The 22,011-nt window shown below is 48.5% G+C and overlaps 2 protein-coding genes across 6 annotated transcripts in view; one reads left to right on the plus strand and one right to left on the minus strand.

Moving 5' to 3' along the window:
- SCUBE3 (signal peptide, CUB domain and EGF like domain containing 3) overlaps positions 1-12,932 on the plus strand; it is a 101,517-nt gene extending 88,585 nt beyond the window's left edge. For all 5 annotated transcript variants that reach the window (XM_050953016.1, XM_050953019.1, XM_050953018.1 and 2 more), the window contains 8 exons: positions 35-238; positions 500-661; positions 1,585-1,752; positions 3,086-3,247; positions 3,638-3,835; positions 4,882-5,034; positions 6,809-6,888; positions 7,834-12,932. In XM_050953016.1, coding sequence (XP_050808973.1) covers positions 35-238; positions 500-661; positions 1,585-1,752; positions 3,086-3,247; positions 3,638-3,835; positions 4,882-5,034; positions 6,809-6,888; positions 7,834-7,983 — 1,277 coding nt within the window. In that variant the 3' untranslated portion in view covers positions 7,984-12,932. The remainder of the gene's footprint in view (positions 1-34; positions 239-499; positions 662-1,584; positions 1,753-3,085; positions 3,248-3,637; positions 3,836-4,881; positions 5,035-6,808; positions 6,889-7,833) is intronic.
- A 3,245-nt stretch (positions 12,933-16,177) lies between these two features.
- RPL10A (ribosomal protein L10a) lies at positions 16,178-21,339 on the minus strand. The gene is made up of 6 exons (XM_050953101.1): positions 21,226-21,339; positions 19,981-20,055; positions 19,701-19,781; positions 19,157-19,305; positions 18,165-18,337; positions 16,178-16,378 (listed from the first exon to the last, which is right to left on the minus strand). The coding sequence occupies exons 1-6, from the start codon at positions 21,228-21,230 to the stop codon at positions 16,208-16,210; spliced, it is 654 nt and encodes a 217-aa protein (XP_050809058.1). The 5' UTR covers positions 21,231-21,339; the 3' UTR covers positions 16,178-16,207.
- Between the last annotated feature and the right edge of the window lie 672 nt (positions 21,340-22,011).

The raw sequence follows: 22,011 nt of genomic DNA on the forward strand, positions 1-22,011 counted from the left end.
ATAGTCTACCCCCTCCCCCGTCTCTGACCTCTAGCCAGCTGCAATATTAACTGCCTGCGGCAGAGGGTGGAGAAGAAGCTGAAGTCTGCAATCAAGGCCCTGAAGAAGTCCATAAACCAGGAGCGATTCCTGATCCGCTTCGCGGGCATGGATTACGAGGTGGCGCGGAAGCTGGGCATGTCCCCGGAGAGGCAGGAGAGCTGCGGGCCAGGGCAGCAAAGGCTAGGATCCAAGTGTGGTAAGGGAACAGCTGGGGGGCTAGGGCTGTAGGCCCTAGTGCTGAACTGCAACTCCCAAGCACCAGCGCTGCCAGCTTCATGTGCTGACTGGCAGTAGGTGAAGTTACCATGTGTTCTCCCTTTAGAGGCACTGACTTGTCAATATTAGGAGTTGGGGATCCTGAGGGCCTCTCACCTGCAGCCAGAATAAGGCATGTTAGGGGATAGCTTGATGAGGGTTCTCGCTACATGTGTCCCTAACGGCTCTGCCTTTCTCTTAGTTAGCTGCCTGCAGGGAACATATTACCACGGTCAGATGGAGCAGTGTGTCCCTTGCCCCCCTGGGACTTACCAGGAGAAAGAAGGCCAGCTGTCTTGTGACCTTTGCCCTGGAAGTGATGCGTACGGCCCAGCCGGAGCAACAAACATAACCACCTGTGCAGGTATGGTGCTGGGTCAATCGGTTGCTGTTTGTGACCTCGAGGCTGGCGGAGGAACCAAGAGGCACCTTACACCTACAACGTTCTTGATCATCTCTCCTATCGGGCCCGACAAGGGCCTTTGGGTGGGCTCGGCATTGTGGGATGGGGCTAGGAGCACCCACAGAATCAGTGCAGCGTGCAGCTTCCATTCTGCGCTGCAGAGAAACCATTGTAGACCTCATCCCCGTCTTGTTCAAGGCCCGGGCGTCAGGCATGAAACAGCTCCAGGGGTTCCACACCAGCGCTCCTTGCATTGCCTGGCCGCAGACAGGCCCTTGGAGCTGTCCCCTGACTCTCCATTCAGAACAGGATGGGAGAGAAACACGAGAGGGAAGCACAAGTGCCCAGTTAGGATGCAGGTGTGGTGGCGTGACTGCAGGGGACTGCCGCTTTTGGCTGTTCTTTCTGCAGGGTAAACCTGGATGCATCCCAGTCATGAGCCAAAAGGGGGTGGGAGGTTGTAAGAGCAGAACCATGGGGCAATCGGAACCAGTCCATTTTATCAGAGTCCCCAGAGTTCAGGGGAGAAGGGGACAGACACCATTTCTTTGTCCTTTTTTATACAGCGCCTAGCAAAATGGGGTCCATTGTGGGGCTCCTCGGGGCTGCTGCAGTAAATAATAAAGATCTGGCTGAATGGTTCTGATCCACCTGCAGCTGTCACCAGGAGGTCACACGGCAACAAGGTGATAATTTCCAGGCTGCTGCAAGGTCCATGCAACCAGTGGGGCTGCCCCACGGATCTGATGAGGAGCCACAGCTGCCTGTGGCTCCCCCTGTCTGGGGTTCAGCGCCAGTGCCACGCAGTGGAGCTCAGGGCACGAGGAGGCTGCGTTATTGCACAACTGACCCACATCTCTCTTTGATTTCCGAATGGGCCTTAGGTCAGTGTCCCCCCGGCCATCATTCAGTGGACGGCTTCATACCCTGCCAGCCCTGTCCCCGGGGTGCCTACCAGCCCGAAGCTGGGCGAGCTCTGTGCTTCTCTTGCGGTGGGGGGCTGACCACCAAACACGAGGGAGCGTTCTCCTTCCAGGACTGTGATACCAAAGGTACGTCCAAGCCAGCAGCTCCGTTGGCATCTGGGAGGGGAACAGCCACGGGAAATCAAAGCGGCGGGGCAGCTCCAGGGAGTGTTGGGGGCTGAGTTCCCAGGACTGAGCCTGCTTCATTATCGTTACATCCCCCAAACCCACCTCTGCCTCTTCGGCTCCCCAGGCCCCGTCACAACAGCGATATGGGCAGCGAGGCGGGAAGCTTTCATTTTGCCAAGTGCCTAGTGGGAGCCAGTCCCACCCTTGCATCACTGCTCCCTTTTGCCCTGCACATCCTTCCCCAAGACTCTTGGTTTCGATCTACGCCCCCACCTTTCCTGCCCTGTCCCATTTGTCCCACTCTCCTGTTAGACTGCAATCTCCTTGGAAGCTACGTGCTTGTTGAGCTGCTTTGCACCATGGCTGTACGAATCCACCAGCCCAGGCACAAAATCCGCCTGCCCACCCTTTAAATAACGCTGCCAAAACGAACGAGAATTGGTGGCATGTTTGCAGCGCTGTTCTAATGCTGCACAGATGCATTTAGTACCCCAGAAATACTCTTACAAAAGGAGCACTCCAGCGTTGTCCAGTATTGGAGTCCGACTCCGCAGTGTTGCTGTTATGAAGCTGTGTGCGGTCTTGGTGTTTGTTAGGGTTAATAATAACAGTGTAATAATTGGGTGCTTATTTTAGGCTTAGCTTTACAAGGAAATCTGGTCTGCCAAGTTTTGCAGTTAGCAGTGCAGTGATGATGTGGATGCAATTTCTCCTCTTATTAAAGGGCTGTAAAGTGTGGGGACCGATGAAGTTAATGCAAAATCCAGAGTTCAGCATGTCGCTGCCCCGGGGGGGGGGGGGGGGAGAGAATAGCCATTCTAAACAGGAAGGTGGTGCAGCCTAAATTAACACCTTAAAGGAGCCTTGAATGTGCTTTCCCCAAAGTTCGCATGGGAATACCTGTGTCACTTTAAAAAAAAAAAAGAAAAATAGTCTCTTTGCACATAGCTTCCAGGCAGTGTGAGTGGGAGCTGGGAATCGGAACTCCTGGGTTCTACTCCCAGCTCTGCCACTGACTTGCTGCTTGATCCTGGGCAGGTCACCTAACTTCTCTGTGACCATGTTTCCCCAGCTGTAAAGCAGGGAAAATACTCGCCTCTCCCCAAGGAGTAGCAGAGCTGGGAATGGGAACCAGGAACCGGCTGCTCTGATCACTCATGTCTGCTTAATAAAACGTCTGATCGGCTGAGCTAGGAGAGCTGTGGCTCCTAGACAGCTGGGATGACTCAGTGAGCTGATACCTCCTTGCCTGATCACTGACCGTATGTTTTCCTCTCCCCTCTCACCATAGTTCAGTGCTCCCCAGGTCATTACTACAATACCAGTGTCCACCGCTGCATCCGCTGTGCCGTGGGCACCTACCAGCCAGACTTCCGCCAGAATTACTGCATCAGCTGCCCCGGCAACACCACCACGGATTTCGACGGCTCCACGTCCGTGTCCCAGTGTAAAAGTACGCACTTCAGGCAGCCCGAGTGCTGTGTCCATATGTCGCATGTGCAACACAATCTCTGCTAGTCACTGTGTTTTCCTGTTAGCGTGATGTCCAGCCAGAGGGCCCTGGCAGAAGGCCACCTCGTCTTGCTGTTTCCCTTTATGCACACCCAATCGTGCACAGACAGCTGCATCTAACCATGCACGCAGTCACATGCACACATGAATAGATGTGACCATAGGTGCATCTGTAGGCACAGATAGCCCGGTGCATAGAGGATTGGAACATCCAGGATAGCCTGATCCAATTCTTCTGCCTGCTGATCATTGCCTAGTGCCCCCATGTCAGAGAAGCATATTCTCTAGGGGAACTAATTCCCAGTGACCACTGGTCCTTGTTGCCTTACAGACCGCCAGTGTGGAGGGGAGCTGGGTGAATACACTGGCTACATCGAGTCTCCCAACTACCCTGGCAACTACCCCGCCAACATTGAGTGCACCTGGAACATCAACCCCCCCCCAAAGCGCAAGATCCTCATCGTGGTCCCAGAGATCTTCCTGCCATCCGAGGACGAGTGCGGGGACGTCTTGGTCATGCGGAAAAACTGTAGGTAACCGATTGCTGTGGTGTGGCCATGCTGTGCAATGAGGGTCCTGGGTAATCCCATGAGAGCACCCCTCCGCCACCTCCCAGGCTATCTGGTCTGTGGACACCTCTGGGAGGAGCGGAGTCCAGTACATGATGGAGCAGGCATGTGTGGAGGAGAGGGTGACAGTGCTGCAGGTGAACTCGATGCATCCCTAAAGAGCTGCCTTCACCCCTGGCTTGGTCCCAAGTAAGCACTTAGCCTAACAGGGAAGTCTGCATCCTTGGGCTGTGCGTGGGTAACTACTACGGGGAGTGGGGTCTGCAGGGAGTGGATCCACCCCACATACCTCACTACCTGGGGCTGGCTTCCTTGCTGCAGAGCTGGGTGAATGCCCATCAGTAAAGGCTCCTGGTGGTACATCACTCATGGCACCTGGCCCCAGGCAAGGAGATGAAACCACTCTCCCAGCTGCAGATTTGTCTCCATCCAGATGTCTTCCCAAGTGTTGCCCTGGTTATAGTGGAGCCATCCTGTGGCATGCAGGAATGGTTCCTGGGGTGCTATGAGGCCTGGAAGCAGTTCCTGAGGCTTTGCCAACCTAGTCCCCAGGCGCAGTGTTTCCATATGACACTGTTGTGCTGCATCACCCAGTGCTGACGCCACATCAGAATCTCATCACTCAGTCCCGTCGGGTGAAGGGGCCCCGGCTTCATGTTTGCGAAGGTGGCCATAGAATTAATTGAACTCCGTGGTGCTCAGCACCTCTGAACATCGGGCCCCCGGGTGACCGATACCGATGCTGGGCATCCACAATCTGTGCCCACCTCTGAAATTTTGCACTCAGGTGCCTCAGTACCCCTACTGAATGGTGGAGGAGGAAGGTGGCCCTGGAGTAAGGAGTAGAACCGGAGCCCTACAGTCAGCTCCTGTGTTCTCATAACACAGTCCTTCGGCAAGGAGACCCCCGCCCGCAATATTGAAACAAAAAGATGTCTGGACCTGGGTGTTTGTGTGGCTGAATGATTCCAGGCAACACCTGGTCCTGTGGTGTCCCCCTCCGCAGCTTCCCCCTCCTCCATCACAACCTATGAGACGTGCCAGACGTACGAGAGGCCCATAGCCTTCACCGCCAGGTCCCGCAAGCTGTGGATCAACTTCAAAACCAGCGAGGCTAACAGCGCCAGGGGCTTCCAGATCCCCTACGTCACCTACGATGGTAAGTGGGGGCGTGCAGGACAGAGCAAGTGAAGGCATAGCAAGAGCAGGGGTAGGACTGCATTGTACATGCTCGGCCTGCAGGACTCAGACCCCTGAGTTAACGTGGTCTTGGAAATCTCCAACTGAGCATTGTAAAGAGATTGGAATTCCATAGATGATATTACACACACAAAAGGCCAGTGTTAAGGTTGCATAGTCAAGCACTCACAAGTTAGGAAATGCCAGAATTAAGTTTGTGTGTGCAATCTTAACCCAGCCTCTTGTGCCTATGTATTACGATACAGTTTTTAAAAACAATGAGGAGTCCAGTGGCACCTTAAAGACTAACAGATTTATTTGGGCATAAGCTTTCGTGGGTGCTTGTGCCCAAATAAATCTGTTAGTCTTTAAGGTGCCACAAGACTCTGCGTTGTTTTTGTGGATAAAGACTAACACGGCTACCCCCAGATATTTGATAGTCTTTAATTACATGATCATCTGCTATTTTTTCCACAAGTACCTGGGCCCAGCAGGGGGTCATTGAAAGCTCAGAAGCGACAGTCTCCCTGCAGTCTGTTCAGGTGCCCAGCCCCGGACTCAGGAGAGTCTGCAGCAGTCCAGAGCGGCATTGTAGGGCAAGTCCTGCTCAACCCCAGGCTGGAGCATGCTCAGTATGCCCGGGATCTTTGGGAAATTTAGCTACTAAAAACAAAGAAGTCTGCACGAAGTATGTGCAAGCTGCCAGGTGTAATTTGGCCAAATTTGCGATGACGAAAGGTGACAGTGCCATCCTCCTGCCAAATTTCAAGTCCCTGCTCCAAAGCACCAGGGCACTAGAGCTTTTCAAATAAAAGGTTGCCAGATTTTTTTTAAATGGGCAAAACAATATGTTTTCCCTAATTTTGTTCTCACACGGCGGTGGCTGAACTCGTTGGGCTAAAAATTTTCCCAAAACAATTCAGCCTGAGACAGACATCTGGCATGGGAAATTTCAGTCCAGATGCTTAGCATGGCAAAGTTATCAGCAATTGAAAACAGGGTCTTACAACGGGAAGTCTCAGGCAGTCTTAATAGGCAGGGCTACCAACCCAGCTTAGAAAGGAATAAGGTACACACGTCAGGAAGTTTGCTGCCAGTGTACAGTACTTGTTGAGATGCAGTGAAAGGAACCAAGGGGTTAGAAATGAGACTTAAGAAGTGACCAGTGAGTAGATGATCATTAATACCGTAAATATTTGTAAAGTGCCAAATAAATCTACCTCTTCTCTCCCAATCCGGGTGGGCTTTCCCTCTTCTCTCCCAGGTGGTTTTGTACCTTGCTGGATGATTAACTGCCTCACCCTGGCCCCACCTGCACTCCACCCTCCTGTATCTGCCCTGTGCTCAGTTCTACAGCTAGTCCCTGGGCCTCAGGCTGAACTCATGACCTAATGTCCTGCCTCATAAGGCTTTCCTGGCCTCAAAGTTTCCTCAACACTGCCATGCACCTGTCTGGGGCATTCTAAACTAACCCAAGTGTAAAGTGTCTTGCCTTGAAACATCTGAGTACACATGATTGGTAACATCTGTGTTCTGCGGGGGGAACCACTCCAGCTTTTGGGGCTCCAGCTCCAGATATGTGGGAGACAAACAATAAGTTGTGGAGTGAAGCTTTTCGGCTCATGGCGGAGTACAATTTAGCTGCTTTTTGAAGCCCAGAATTCCATCCTTACAATAGCATCCTGTCGCTGAATTAGCTGAGCGCTTGGGCCACCTGCTTCCCCCCTGACTGCCTTTCTCGCTTGGCATTGCAGAGGATTATGAACAGCTGGTGGAGGATATTGTCCGGGATGGCAGACTGTACGCCTCTGAAAACCATCAGGAAATATTAAAGGTGAGACCATCCGTGAGCAGGCCTGGGAATCGGGACTCCTGGGTTCTGTTCCCAGCTCTGCAACTATCCAGGCGAGTCACTTCCCCTTTGTGTTACCTATCTGTACAATGGGTACTCCTCCTAGTACTGCCCCGTTCTGAAGTCCTTAATGCACTCCCAGTATTCATAGGTGTGTCCTGGGAGCCACAATAAGGAGCTCAGGATTAGAATTCACCTACTGAAATACAATGGCTTATCTTGTGGTCCTGTAACTCATCGCGTGCCAAGCACTCTATCTAGTTCTCCCACATACACTCCTTGGAGTTTCTCTGTTGCTTGTTGTTCTAAAATTGACTGACTGAGGCAGCCTTGTCTAGTAGCTAAAGCAGGGGTCGGCAACCTTTCAGAAGTGCTGTGCCGAGTCTGCATTTATTCACTCTAGTTTAAGGTTTCGCATGCCAGTAATACATTTTAACATTTTTAGACGGAATCTTTCTATAAGTCTATAATATATAACTAAACTATCGTATGTAAAGTAAATAAGGTTTTTAAAATGTTTAAGAAGATTCATTTAAAATTAAATTAAAATGCAGAGCCCCCTGGACTGGTAGGCAGGACCCAGGCAGTTTGAGTGCCACTGAAAATCAGCTCATGTGCCACCTTTGCCACGAGTCCCATAGGTTGCCTACCCCTGAGCTAGAGCAAGGGACTTTGAGTCAGGAGATCTGGGTTCCATTCCCAACCCTGCCACTGATACCCCTTGAGGCAAGGCTTTTAGATGCTTTGTTCCTCAGTTTCCCCATCTGTAAATTAAAGCATTTGAGCTCGTTGAATCCATGCAATAAGAACACAAAGTATGATCTTTTAGACCAACCATCAATCAGACCACCTCCATTGTGCTTTCTTTAATTGTGAGTACTAGCTTTTACCTGGAGGTGATGTGACTTTGCTTTGTTCCCCTTGAAGGACAAGAAGCTGATGAAGGCTTTCTTTGACGTGCTGGCTCATCCACAGAACTACTTCAAGTACACGGAGAAACACAAGGAGATGTTACCGCGCTCTTTCATCAAACTCCTCCGCTCCAAAGTCTCCAGCTTCCTCAGGCCTTACAAATAGCCCCCAGGCATTTCCACCCGCCCCATGGGCCTCCCTCCAGCCAAGGAAACTTTCTTTTGCTCTTATTTGATGGTTTTGGGTTTTTTTCCCTAAACAGCTTTTTAAACAAACAGAATCCCCATCTGTCACTATGCAGACGACTCTAAACAATTTCTCCTTGGCTTTCTTCAAACTCATCTCAGCGCTGACTTTGTCTTCAGCAGGGGCGGTCTGTAATCTCAAGGCATCCCATGCTCTGTTCTTTTACTACGGAGTTGCAACCCATAACGATTACCAGTCCCAGACGGGGATGCTCTTTCTCAGCCCAAGTGGCCTCTACATGCCAAGGCAGCTGCGACCTGCTCTGTTTTATGCAACTTAAGTGTAGCCACTCTGGTTGCCTTTGTGGCCCTTTGGATAGCCCTTGATTACTACACATCTGCGTACAAATCTGTCTCTGTTCCTAGGCACCATAAACACACCTACAGTCGCCTGCACTCCTGGGATATAGTTTGGTATTTTTGTTCCTGCTGTGGGGCTTTCTCCAGCTGCCAAAGCAAAGGAAAGTTGCTGCAGCCAGAAGGGGCTGTTCCTCAAAGAACTAAGCGCAAAGGAAGCCCTGAATGTGGAAGGTAATGCCTTATTTATCGCAGTGTTGTGGTTTAAAAAAATATATATATCAACACAGCTTTGCAGGGGGGATCGGGAAAAAAATATACTTTTTTGTTAAAAAAGAATACTTAAAAGAAAAAAAAAAAGACAACGCTGAAAAGCATCACAGGAAATGGCAGTTCCAGTGGGCAGAAGGGAGATCTGCATCTCTCCAGGGAGCTGGGTTGGTCTCTCTGCACTTGAAGAAAGCATGGCCAAGCCACATTCTTATAGAACAATGGATGAATGGGAGAAAAAACGTAATGAACAAGAAGCCTTTCAGATGGATTTTTTTCCCCCATGGACACTTGTGCCAAGAGACCAGACTCTCTTACAAGCTCTGCCAAAGAGTAACTCGTTGACAGAAAAGCAGGCGATGTGAAGAGCAGGAGTAAATGTTTGTGCACTAGGATATCGTCCTTTCTACCTTTTTCATATGTATTAAGTGCAATCATTTGAGTCTTCTTTATATTATTTAGAGGGAAGTTTTTTCTACTAGAAACTACAATATTTATACCTGCCTGAGAAATGAGAATGTGTGTTTGTAACAAAAAACAAAAACAAAAAACAAACCAAGGCTTCAATTAACAGTGACCCAAACGTGATGACGTTTTCAGACTTTGGAATCTTTTCTTCTGATATTGGTCCCTGATAAGGCAAATCCACTTGATGTTCCTTTTTATCATTGACGCTTTTATTCCCTCCTCCCCCTTAAATCAGTTGAATCTTTCCCTGATGACTGGAAAGCACAAGATCTTTTCCCATCCACAAGTGTCTCCAGTGTGTCAGTTTGTGCTAGATCTCCGCTGTTGGATGCAGAGTTACCAGTTTACACTCGGTTGCTGGTTACACTCCTTCGCCCTGCAGCATGAATTCTAGAATCTGGAATGCTACTCAAAAGATTCTTAAAATTCTGTCATTTGGGCTAACAGATCCTCTCTGTTAGCTGCAGTAGTACGGAGGCTTATCTTGTCGTCGGTAGGTCTCCAGGCATTAACAGCCTGATTCTCCTCTCATTCACCGTAGTGTAAATCAGGAGTAACTCCACTGAAGTTAATGGAGTTACATCAACATAAAAACAGCATGAGGGGAAGAATGAGGCTCCAGACATAGATCGCAATACTGGAATAGAGCAGATTCTGTCCAGTAGAGAACAGGGACGAAATATAAGACGTGGAAGCTAGTTTGTTCTGGTGGAGATTCCCTTCACACTCATCTCCTGTGTCTCCGTGAACTTCAGTTTGGTTTGTAAGCAGCCCCTGAGGTTGATCTCACCAGCTTTAGCTGTTGCCTGCTTTATACAAGTGCTTGTTTCTATTTTCATGAAGAAATTGGCTAATCTGTTTCCATTTCCCAAAGAGTTGGAAGAAGCAGGGCTGGATATTGAGCCTGATCCTGGAGGCATAATTCCCATTGACTTTTGTGGGAGTTCTGTGTGAATTAGGAATCGACGAATGAGGTGCAGAGGAATTCAGTGTCCCCCCCAAACATGTTCTCATGACTGCCCATTTTGCTGGGACATTCTTGCATTAAATCGCTTGGGAACCTAATGGCCAAAGCTGCACCAGACCCTTAGTTAATTCAACCTTGAAAAGTCACCATGTCTTTGGGGGAGATGTACAAGTGCCATTGGCATCCAATGAAATGTGCTTCTAAATCCCTTAGGTGCTTTTGAAAATCTGCTGCCTCCTGCAGGGGTTCTCAAACTTAGTCACAGTGCAGGCCACATCTCACTAGGGAGATTGTCTTGTAGCTAGCTCCCCTTCCATGTGCAATCACAGAGCTTCCCAGGGCCAACTCCAGCAGTTGCTGCCATGAAAAATACTAATGTTTAAGACAGCATTTTCAGAAGTGGCCACTGATCTTGGGAGCCTCCATTTGGAAGCCCAACATGAGACACCTTAGGCCAGCTGAGCTCCTGCTGCTCCCTTTGATCTCGATTGGGCTTTAATGGCTGCAAGTATCACCTGTCTGTTGATGTCTTGCCAATCTCCATCTCTGCCATAGCCCCACATCTCATCTGATGTCTCATCAGCCAAAACTGAATGTAGCCAAAACTTCTCTCCCATTAGCACTTCTTTCCCTGTCACTCAGAGTTGCAACCTTGAGATGCTATCTGGCTCCTCACTCTCCCTTGCCCCAGGCACCCAGACCATTTCCAAATCCTGCCACTCCTTCCTTGTGAATCTCAGAGCTGTTCTTTACTTGCCATCTCCGCAGCCAGATCTGTCAGGCCCTTATTAGACACTTCCTCTGGCCTCCCGTGTCCATGCGCATCACCGTGCAAAATGCTTCCACTTAACTCTTCCATGCAGATCATACCATTTTGCTGGATCTCCATCCGCAATCATATCACCTCTTTGTCCGAGGTGCTACCTAACTCTGCCTCTTCCTTCTTATCCTCTCTTGTCTGGCTTCATGTCGCCCCCCAACCTCCACTATTCCTGCCCCGTTGTCAGCCTCTAGCATGGTCACCTTTGTGCCTTCTTCTGGGCAGCTCCCTATGCCTGGTGCAATCTCAGTGTCCACATCCTGTCCACATTTAAGTCTCTCTTTACAGACCCACTTCTACTGTGTGGTGAACTTAGTTGACTTGTGTACAGGTTTCCTATTTGTTGCTCCACTTCCCGCAGTCTCTGTCTCCTTGTGTCCTTTGACTGTGAGCAACTTGGGGCAGGGACAGTTCCTTTTTGAACATCCAGAAAACACATAGCGCACTGGAGGCACCACCACCAGCTGATTGATTATTATGCAATACACTCTCATGGCTATTAGCAGATAGAAGGGACAGGGAGCTGGGTTCTGTCTTGAGCAGATAGCAGCTGATATCCCATATTTTCTTTTCTCCCAATGTCTGACTATACAGCTTAGTTCTACTGCTGCCCCCCTGAGTTCATTTGCTGTATTGTATCATCCCACCACGCTGCTGAGGGATGCTCAATTCTGTCCCCTTCATCCTGACTGCATCTCTCATGAGGGGTTGTGCTTTTTCGTGCCATCTGTATATTTGCCCCATGTCCTCAGATAAGATGGACACCTGTGCACTGAGATACCTGTCACATCACTGGGTCTGCAGCAGACTTCCTAGGGGAAAAGGCACAAGATTTATTTTTGGGGTTCAGAATGCATGCAGCAGTGCCTAGAGTATGTAGATGTTTAAAGGGACATGATCAAATCTAAAGGCCAAATTTCAGATATGGTTTAAATAAAGCAATCCCCAAACCTGATGTACACAGAAGTGTTTCTAGGGCTATAGAGCTTCTTACATTTCAAAATGAGACTGCAGCATTCTGACCCCAAACACCACAGCGTGTAACCACTGTGAAACCAATGGCTCTGGCTTCACTGGCCCCCAGGGGACACATTATTTAGGTTCATCGGACAAGATTTTGATAAGTGATGTGTGATCTTGGGTGATTCCTGGGACACCTTAAAAATGCCCTGTTTTTCACACAGGGCTGTGCACCCTCCCTCTGAAAATCAGACCTCAAGCTGATGGAAGATGAGCCCTCATTGGAAGTTCTTGGACTTTTAAAATTTTTGTTTGTATAATGTGAGGGCCTGATCTTGCAGCCTTAGTGCTATGAACAGTCCTTTGACAGCAGACCTGTTGAGGTCTACAGCCCTGATCCTGTAAAAATCATATGTACTTTGGTAACTAGCCCTTAATGGCTTCATTGGGTCTGTTCACTAATAAGCATTTGTAGGCATGGCACTACTCCCTTGAAGGAATTGCAGGTTCAGACCGTCTAGCTGTGACTTACTCCACAGGTAAATAATTATGTCTTCCATAAGCTAGAGAGTGCTATGTTAACTAGTCACTTAAACACATTTATTGCACTGGGAAATCTTGATTGTATTATGCAGCCAGCTGTTAGGCCTCAAACTGTTTGTCCATCCTAATTCCTAGAACATGCCACTGACTGGTGTTCTCTTCAGACAATCCTTTTGGGGACTATGAGGATGATCTTATCAGATGTTCTGTACACCATCAAACCCTGTGTCAGTTCCTGCCCCAAGGCAAGAAAATAGAAAAGGTTAGAAAGGCTGAAAACTGTCACCCACTTTCTGATGTACTGAATGTTTCAACGTAGTAAACAAAGGGTTGGTTTAAAAAAAAAAAAGGCAAAAAAAGTTGGAATATTTATATCTGTCTTTTGCAGTGGGCCACGATTTAGCATCTCCCACAAAATGATGATTAAGTGATGAAAAAAGATGTAGTTCATAAAGTTATTTGCACTTGATTAAAAAAATTGTATCTGAACTTTGTAAAAAGAAATGTTTGCATTTTGTATTGTCTTTTTAATTATTAAACTGAATTTCTTGGTGTTGTGTTGATCTTTTAGAAATTGGTTCTACTTATTTTGAAGATTTTTAATGGGGACATGAGTGTTTTCTTTCAGAGATTAGAGAAGTTTCAAAAGCACCTAAATCCCCTTGACTTTGTCAGACTAAAGCACCAATACTGCAAACACACCTAAAGTAACTTTACCACGATGAGGAGCCCCTTTGAAATCTAGTCCTATCCCCAATGCTAGCACAGGATTCTTCTTCAAGGCTTAGGGTACGTCTACACTACGGGATTATTCCAATTTTACATAAACCGGTTTTATAAAACAGATTGTATAAAGTCAAGTGCACACAGCCACAGTAAGCACATTAATTCGGCGGTGTGCGTCCATGGTCCAAGGCTAGCGTCGATTTCTGGAGTGTTGCACTGTGGGTAGCTATTCCGTAGCTATCCCATAGTTCCCGCAGTCTCCCTCGCCCCTTAGAATTCTGGGTTGAGAGCCCAGTGGCTGATGGGGCAAAAATCATTGTCGCGAGTGGTTCTGGGTAAATGTCGTCAGTCATTCCTTCCTCCGGGAAAGCAACGGCAGACAATCATTTCACGCCCTTTTTCCCTGGATTGCCCTGCAGATGCCATAGCATGGCAACCGTGGAGCCCATTCAGCTTTTTTTTTTTTTTACAGTCACCGTGTGTGTACTGGATGCCGCGGACAGAGGCGATACTCCAGCACTACACAGCAGCATTCATTTGCTTTTGCATGATAGCAGAGATGGTTACTAGTCGTTCTGTACCGTCTGCTGCCAGTGTAATTTGGCAATGAGATGATGGTTATCTGTCCTTCTGTGCGGTCTGCTGCTATCATGGGTGCCCTTGGCTGAGAGCTGCCGGGGGCGCAAAAGCAAAACTGGGAATGCCTCCCCAAGTCAATCCCTCCTTTATGGTTTCTAAAAAGAGAGTCAGTCCTGCCTAAAATATGGGGCAAATGTACTAGAGAAGCAGTGTATCAGAGAGTACAGCTGCTCTGTGTCAGATCCCACAGAAATGATGAGCTACATGCCATTCACGGGGGGGTGCCCCTGCAACAACCCCACCCGTTGCTTCCTTCCTCCCCCAACCTTCCTGGGCTACTGTGGCAGTGTCCCCCTTTGTGTCATGAAGTAATAAAGAATGCAGGAATAAGAAACACTTGAGTTTTTAGTGACATAAAATGAGGGGGAAGCAGCCTCCCGGTGCTATGATAGTCCAGGTAGTACAGAATCTTTTCTTTTTACATGAAAGGGAGGGGGCTGATTGAAGCTCAGCACCCACTTGCTATGATGAGGACGGTTACCAGCTGGTCTGTACCATCTACTGGGAATGACCAGGAGTCATTCCTATTTTCACCCAGGCACCCCCCGGCCAGCCTCACCTAAAGCCAGCCAGGAGCACTCACAGGTTGATAAGAAGGACCGTTACCAGTCCTACTGTACCATCTGCCACTGGGGAGGGGAGAGGAGCAGATACTTCTCTTCACTGCTGCAGCATCGCATCTACCAGCAGCATTCAGTAGACATAGGGTGACATTGAAAGAAGTCAAGAAATGATTTCCTTCCCTTTTCTTTCACATGGGGGGGGTGGTGTAAATTGACAAGCTATTCCCTGAACCATGCCAGACAATGTGTTTGAACCTACAGGCATTGGGAGCTCAGCCAAGAATGCAAATACTTTTCGGAGACTGCTGTGGACTGTGGGATAGCTGGAGTCCTCAGTACCCCCTCCCTCCCTCCATGAGCATCTATTTGAGTCTCTGTCTTCCCGTTACACTTTTCACGCAGCACTGTGTAGCCTGTAGATTTTTTTTTTTTTCAAACTCTTGGCATTTAGTCTTCTGTAATGGAGCTTTGATAGAACAGATTTGTCTCCCCATACAGCAATCAGATTCAGTATCTCCCGTATGGTCCATGCTGGAGCTCTTTTTGGATTTGGGACTGCATTGCCACCCATGCTGATTAGAGCTCCACGCTGGGCAAACAGGAAATGAAAATTAAAATTTTGCGGGGCTTTTCCTGTTTACCTGGCCACTGCATCCGAGCTGAGACTGCTGTCCAGAGCGGTCACAGTGGTGCACTGTGGGATACCGCCCGGAGGCCAATACCGTCTATTTGCGGCCACACTAACCCTAATCCGATATGGTAATACCGATTTTAGCTCTACTCCTCTCAGGGAGTAGTACAGAAACAGATTTAAAGAGCCCTTTATATCAATATAAAGGGCCTCGTAGTGTGGACGGGTACAGCGTTAAATCGGTTTAACACTGCTAAAATCGGTTTAAACGCGTAGAGTAGACCAGGCCTTAGATTTTGTCCATCTGCTTCCATAGCAGCTGGGAGTGCTCTGCTGCCTATGAGGTGTTAGTGACTGGTATGTGCATAGGGTAGCTCATGTTGGTGCTCCAACTTCCTCCACTCCAACTCTTAATCCTCTCCAGCACTGCACTACCCCATCCTGCTGCTGCTGCATGTGTCTAGCTCCCCTCACCCTCCATTTCCTATCACTCATTCCTCAACCCCCCAACTCATTTCCCATTGCTGATCCATCCTCACTATCCTCAAAGCCCTAGTGTTAGCCATGACCCAGTGTGACAGTATAAACTACCACAAAGTCAGTCCTCCAAGCAACAACTGTAAATAGTAGCTACACCCAGCATGTTAGAACAAGAGGGTGGCCCAGCTGGCTCTAACGAAACATTAATGCTTGCAGAGCCTGCTGGGAGAAATCAGGGGCTATATAAATCAGTACCCTTGCACTGAGCTGGGCGAGTTCATTTCAGGAAGGGGATGCTGTTGCTGAAGGAGCTGGTGAAAAAGCTGGAACTGCCAAGCCCAGCAGCAGGGCAGAACTGACTACTGAAAAAACAGACCAGACCCTCAGAAAGGAAGGTACTGATTAGGGAGTCTGGGTACAGGCAGGCCAGCTTCCCCTTCATTTGAATTCCCCATCCCCACCCCAAAGGGAAAGATTTTAATTGCACTTGTGCACTGAACATGCTTAGATTTAAAAGCTTCCCCCACCATGCACCACATTTAGCTGTTCTTTGGACAGACCTAGATATCCATTTAAGGGCTGTTTGAAATCTAGTGACCATTTTAAAAATGGTTTAAATAGTTAATGTTACCTGTACCCCTGTTATCAGTTGTAGAGAAAATAAGCCAATTCCCCCTTCTTTGTGGGTCTCAGTAAAAGACAAACTAATTGAATTTTCCACTCAACTCAGCAGATAAGACAGACAACAACTGGTTACTCAAACCATTTATTACTGCCAGTTTAGTAGAGGCGCTGTGGCTTGCCCATGGTGCTTTTAATGTACAATGCACGCACGTTCTGCCAGTTCTTTTTCAGCAAGGACACCAGGAAGTTGATGGCCAGGTGAATGTTGTAGACTAGCTCATCCTCTGTCATTTTCACATGGCCAACAGCCACAGCCAGACAGAGCACCTGGGGACATAGAAAGCAGTGTCACTAGACTAATGGTGTAGACTTTGCAAGGAACTGCCTTGACTGGAAAGGAATGTGTATTAAACAAGGACAGCAGGAACAAAACTTAACCAGCAGGGTTAAAGTCTAACTATAGTCACTTTACAGACCACCCTGAACTAGCTGAAACCTGCAGGCAATTAACGTTAAGGGCCTGGCTTCTCTTTGGAATCTCTCTCGGGCTGGGTTTAAGTCACAGCATAACTTTTCTTTTTTAAAGGGATAAATCAAAGGTATGTGGTTTAAAATTCCCCTGTTTTTCTGTGACCTGTAAATGCTGCTGTATACATTCCAAGCATTTTAAAAAATGACTGACCCAGTAAATACAAGATCTGTAAATTCAGACATTCCAGAGCTGAATAATGATGTTTAACAGCTCAAAACCTACTCTTCCAGTTTGCATAGCAGGAGCTAGAAGGCTTAAGAGCACATGTTAAGTTTGCCAACTGGCTTCCACACACATTAACATGCACACTCAACATCTAACTACAATGTACATAGGTGTTTCATCTTCTGTTCAAAGTGCTCTACAAAGACAGTAAATGTCATTCCCTATCTATAAAATGAGGCTAATCTAAGGCATACAGAACCAATGGCACACCAAGGAATATAACACCTAATCACAGGCCTGATTTATCACTATATTGTCTTATACACCCTTGCCTCCACAAATACTGCCCAGCAGTAACCCATGCTGCACAGATTAGCTCAACCACCCATACCAACTGCTTAATTTTTTCATATTGTAAAATACAGAGCTGACTTGTTTTGCCCCTAACCAACAAGTCTTTCTAGTCATCAAATAAAGAACATGCACCCAGATCAAGTCTTTGATGCCAAATTTGCTGAGCTGAAGTATATAGCCGAACTACAGACTGAAGAAAAAAAGGGCTTATAAAAAACATGACTTAGTTTCCTTTCAAATTGTTTTAAAGCAGGTGCCCTGTTAAGGTCGATCAGGAATAGTTCTCTTCAGATGGGCTGGAGCTGATTTAGCAGAGTACTTAAATGTGTGCTTAAGCCTTAGAAACAGACTTGTTAACTGAACTGAGTCAGGTTTACACCACCATAGTGCCCAACAGATAATGAATATGCATTTGAATTAGGGCCGCTTTGATTTAAAATATGATTCTGCTCCCTATAGTGACCTTTCTTCAAAGTTAAGACAGGACAACAGTCTAGAAAGTCAAAATTCTGCACTGCAGCTACTGTGAAATTCCCCTACACGGCCTCCTGCCCAAAGCGTACACTACCACCAAGTACTGACTATACAGTTCAAGCCTGCTCTAATTCCTGGCTAACAAACTGAACCACATCCTCACAGTGTTAGGAGCTTATCACACAGGGTGCCCATCTCTTCCTGCAAGATGCCAAATGCCCTCAACTCCCACCCACTTACTTCAGTGAGCATTTAGGGTCCCCAGCATTCTGCAATATCAAGCTCTCCTCCACTTTTTTTTTTAAAAAGAGAAACACACACACACACTACTGACAAGTTACATTCTCCCCTCAGGTCAGCAGCTGAATGCTCTAGTTGTGTTCCCTAAATGCACAGAACAGGACTGACCAGATATTGATCACTAGCTTTATAATTATCTTAAGAAGGAAGCTGAAGGATAGCTGCAGTTCAGCCCTGAGAGTAGAAATCCACACATCATGGCAGGCAGCTAGTTGCTTCATTAAATCCCACCCCGCACAGGCCACAGAACTGACTTCAGAGGTTGGAGTTTGCTTTTTTTTTTTTTACCTTCTTCATTTGAAATTTGATAGTAGACTTGACCTCGTCAATCTTGGCCACCATGTTCTCATTGTGGGTGAGGAGAGAGGGGAACTTGCCAGCTTTGTTCAGCCCTGGACCCAGGATACGAGGAATCTGTTTGATCAGAGACTCGGAAGCCAGGAAGGCATCGTACTTCTTAGCTATGGGAGAAAAAATGTAATGCATGTGTGATTGCAGTTTATGCTTATTTTAATTCTGGGCTTGATTTCCTCCTCACCTAGCAGCAGTCTGCAAGTTTCTCTAAGAGCAACTAATTAAAGCAGGGGATAGGCAACCTATGGCTCACGTGCCGCAGGCGGCACATGAGCTGATTTTCAGTGGCACTCACACTGCCCAGGTCCTGGCCACCTATCCGGAGGGCTCTGCATTTTAATTTAATTTTAAATGAAGCTTCTTAAACATTTTAAAAACCTTATTTACTTGACATCCAACAATAGTTTAGTTATATATTATAGACTCATAGAAAGAGACCTTCTAAAAACGTTAAATTGTATTACTGGCACGCGAAACTTTAGAGTGAATAAATGAAAACTTGGCACACCACTTCTGAAAGGTTGCTGACCCCCGAATCAAAGCCTTCACACCAAAGGCTTGTTGTGTATTTACAGACTCTTCAGAGACTCTAGAAGTCAGTCACAAGGTAGGCCAAGTCTACACTAGGGCTTTTGCCAGTATATCTGTTAGGAATGTGATTTTATGATTTGATAGAAAATGACCTAGTGTAGGTGCAGTTATACCAGAAAAGATAAGACCAGACAATATGAGTAGATGGCTCAAGCCAGCAACCATACTTCAGATCTAGTAGCCAACTTCCCCCTAACAAGACAGTGAGCAGGAGTCTGGCTGCTGGGGGAACTCCACACTGGTCACATTTGGCACTGCAGGAGTGTTAACTATCTGTGACATCCTTCCCCCCTAGAGATGTTACAGGTATACTAGCCCTTCAGAATTCTACTCACCCAGCTTTTTCACTAGCTTCTTGTTCTTGTTGAGTTTCTTCAGAGCCTCGATGTCCATGTGAGGGATATCAACCGCTTTGGCCTCATCACAGTGTTGCTGGTCCCCCAGCACGCAGACTGAAAATTTAGGGCGTGGGGTGGACTTGAGCCTATCAGGAAGGGAAGAGGACACCACATACTGTCACTATGCACTGCCAGCACCACACACCTTGAGGGGAGCAAAGAGCCACAGCAGAGAAACCTTACCACAGTCACCTGCAATTCTTCATCCACCAGCCTTTAATCTGGCTTCTCCAATTGGTCGGTGGGATCAGCACAGAAGCCTCACCACACCTCCCCTCATGTTTTAAGACCCAGGGTAGGGGTCCGTCCAGCCACACCCATGTAGAGATGTGGGGGGTCTGAACTACCCGGGCAATTCAGCACTGCACCCTCCTGCCATTGTATCAAGCAGTCAATGTGCTGCTCACAACATGTACATTTAAAGTGCCTGGAGGGAGTGGGATGCAGGCTGAAGGCTGGGTGGGATCAGAAAATGCCGAACCTGACTGTGCCAGAGAAACGCTTGTCCTTCTGTGGATCATAGTTTTTCAGACTGATCTGCAACTCCACAGTTTCCGTAAACCTAACAAACAGAAAAAGAAACAGACCAGGTCAGAATTTAAGAACCCAGTAAAACAAGATGAATAGCAATAAACATGGGAAAAAACTGTAGTAACATCTAGAAGAGCACAGAGACACTGCCACAAACCCTTCCCCCTCCCTCTCTCTTCACCACAGATTTCCAGTCATGGAGTTGGCATTTGGGGAAGTAGAGTTCTTACTTGCGTGGTTTCACTTGAGTCCCTTGCAGGACCTCCTTCACTGCTTCGTACAAGGTGTCACGGGAAACTTTGCTGCTGTAGATGTGAAAGGCACGAAGAGCAGGTCAGGCACTTGAAAGAATCAACTGAATGAATCACTCCGGGCAGGTTGAAAATGTAGGTACATTAGCATCTAAAACCACCTTTAATCCTGACAACCAGGGGAACTGTTGAGCCCACAGCATTCTGGGGGAATGAAATGAACCATTCCCCTGTAATGATGTGAACTCAAATACAACAGTCTGGGGCCAGTGCAGCACATATAAAGATGAAACTGACATGCCCAGGTTCACTGTGCAGGCCCAGAAAGGTGCAAAAATAACTGAACAGCAACAATGGTGAACTGGAAGTTAGATCCATTGTTCTTTCAGCTTCACCCTCAGGCACTCACAGCAGTGTGACTCCATTTTTAAATACAATAACCATTTCTCTGGTCAGCCCATTTCATTCCACAGCCCCAGAGACGCTGAAGCCAGAAAAGACGCCACAGTGAAGGTTTCTTCCTTAGTGAGCCTTAACCCCACCATGGAGGGGCCCATTCTAGAAGCAAGAGTATAAGGAGTTTATAAAACATAACTGGGTTCAAAGAATTAGCTGAGTTCACGGAGAGCAAGTCCCTCACCAGCTATTAGCCAAGATGGTCAGGGACTCAAGCCCATGCTCCGCGTGTCCCTAACCCTCTGCCAGCAGCCGGGACTGGACAAGGGGACACCCCGCTGCGTTCTCCCCGCTTGATCCGACCAGCCCAGCCCTGCTCATGGCCGGGTGGCTCTTCGCCCCGGGGGACCTACCCGGGATGCACCTAGAGAGGCCCCCAAGCGGCCCCTGGCCTGGCGGGACCAGCTGAGCACGGGCCTGGCCGGTGCAGACGGTACCCGGTGGCGCTCCCCGCACCCCCGTGTCTTGGCCCAGCCCACCTGGCCAAGGGGCCCCACAGGAGGCGACCCTCACAGGGAAGGGCCCAGGCAGGCTCCCGGCCCCCACATCGCCTCCCTGACCCCCCGCCAGCCGCAGCGCGGAGGGAGCAGAGACTCTCCGGGCCCACCCGCGCCTCGCACCCCGGCTCAGCCCCTCAGCGGAGTCAGTTCCCGCGGGAGGGCCGCACCGGGCCCCCCTCTGTCTAACGCGGGAGCCGGGCCCGCCGCCGGAGTCAGATGGGGACGGATGGGGACGGATGGCACCGGATTGAGCCCCCCGGACACGTACCTCATCTTGGCACCGGCCCTCCCCGATTCCGGATACCGCGGGTGCCGCCGGGCAGAAAGGGGCGGGGCACTCAAATCACGCTATAAATAGTGCATGGTCTCGCGAGACGTAGGGGCTGTGTGGGCGCCATCTTGAGAGAGGCGGGCTGTGGGGGAGGGGGCAGCCCAGCGTCAGGGCGGGAGCTAGGTGCTGTGGGAGCAGGATGCACTTGTGAGCAGAGCGGGCTGTGCATCTTCAGAGCGCCTTTCATTTAAGTGCAAACCTTGCTTGACCGTGTATCGCACACTTTTTGCATCTTTCCTAGGAGCCAGTGGCTGATTACTGAGCAGATGGGAATGAGCTCCAGTTTAGAGCCGGGGGTTGGCGTGGTGGTGGAGGGATTCAACCTATGTGTCTGCTCTGAGCCTGTAGAGTCTTTGCTAAACTCTGGCGTGGGCGGGATGCAGACGCTTCTGCACTAGAAGGTGGTTCCAGAGGTGGGTTAGGAGCTCTGGGCAGTCTCCCATGCTAGCTGCTTCACACCAGCTTGTGCCTGGGGTCAGATTCATTCCTTGTTACGTATCAGAGAGGTAGCTGTGTTAGTCTAGATCTGTAAAAGCAGCAGAGTCCTGTGGCGCCTTATAGACTAACAAACAGTGGAGCATGAGCTTTCGTGGTTGAATACTCACTTCATCGGTGCTCCAATATGTCTGTTAGTCTATAAGGTGCCATAGGACTCGTTGCTGCTTTTCCTTATTACATTGGTAACATAAGTGTGAACATGAAAAGAGCTCAGTCCTACCATGG

Source organism: Gopherus flavomarginatus, chromosome 5, assembly GCF_025201925.1.
Source record: "Gopherus flavomarginatus isolate rGopFla2 chromosome 5, rGopFla2.mat.asm, whole genome shotgun sequence".
In the NCBI taxonomy this organism is placed as follows: domain Eukaryota; kingdom Metazoa; phylum Chordata; order Testudines; family Testudinidae; genus Gopherus; species Gopherus flavomarginatus.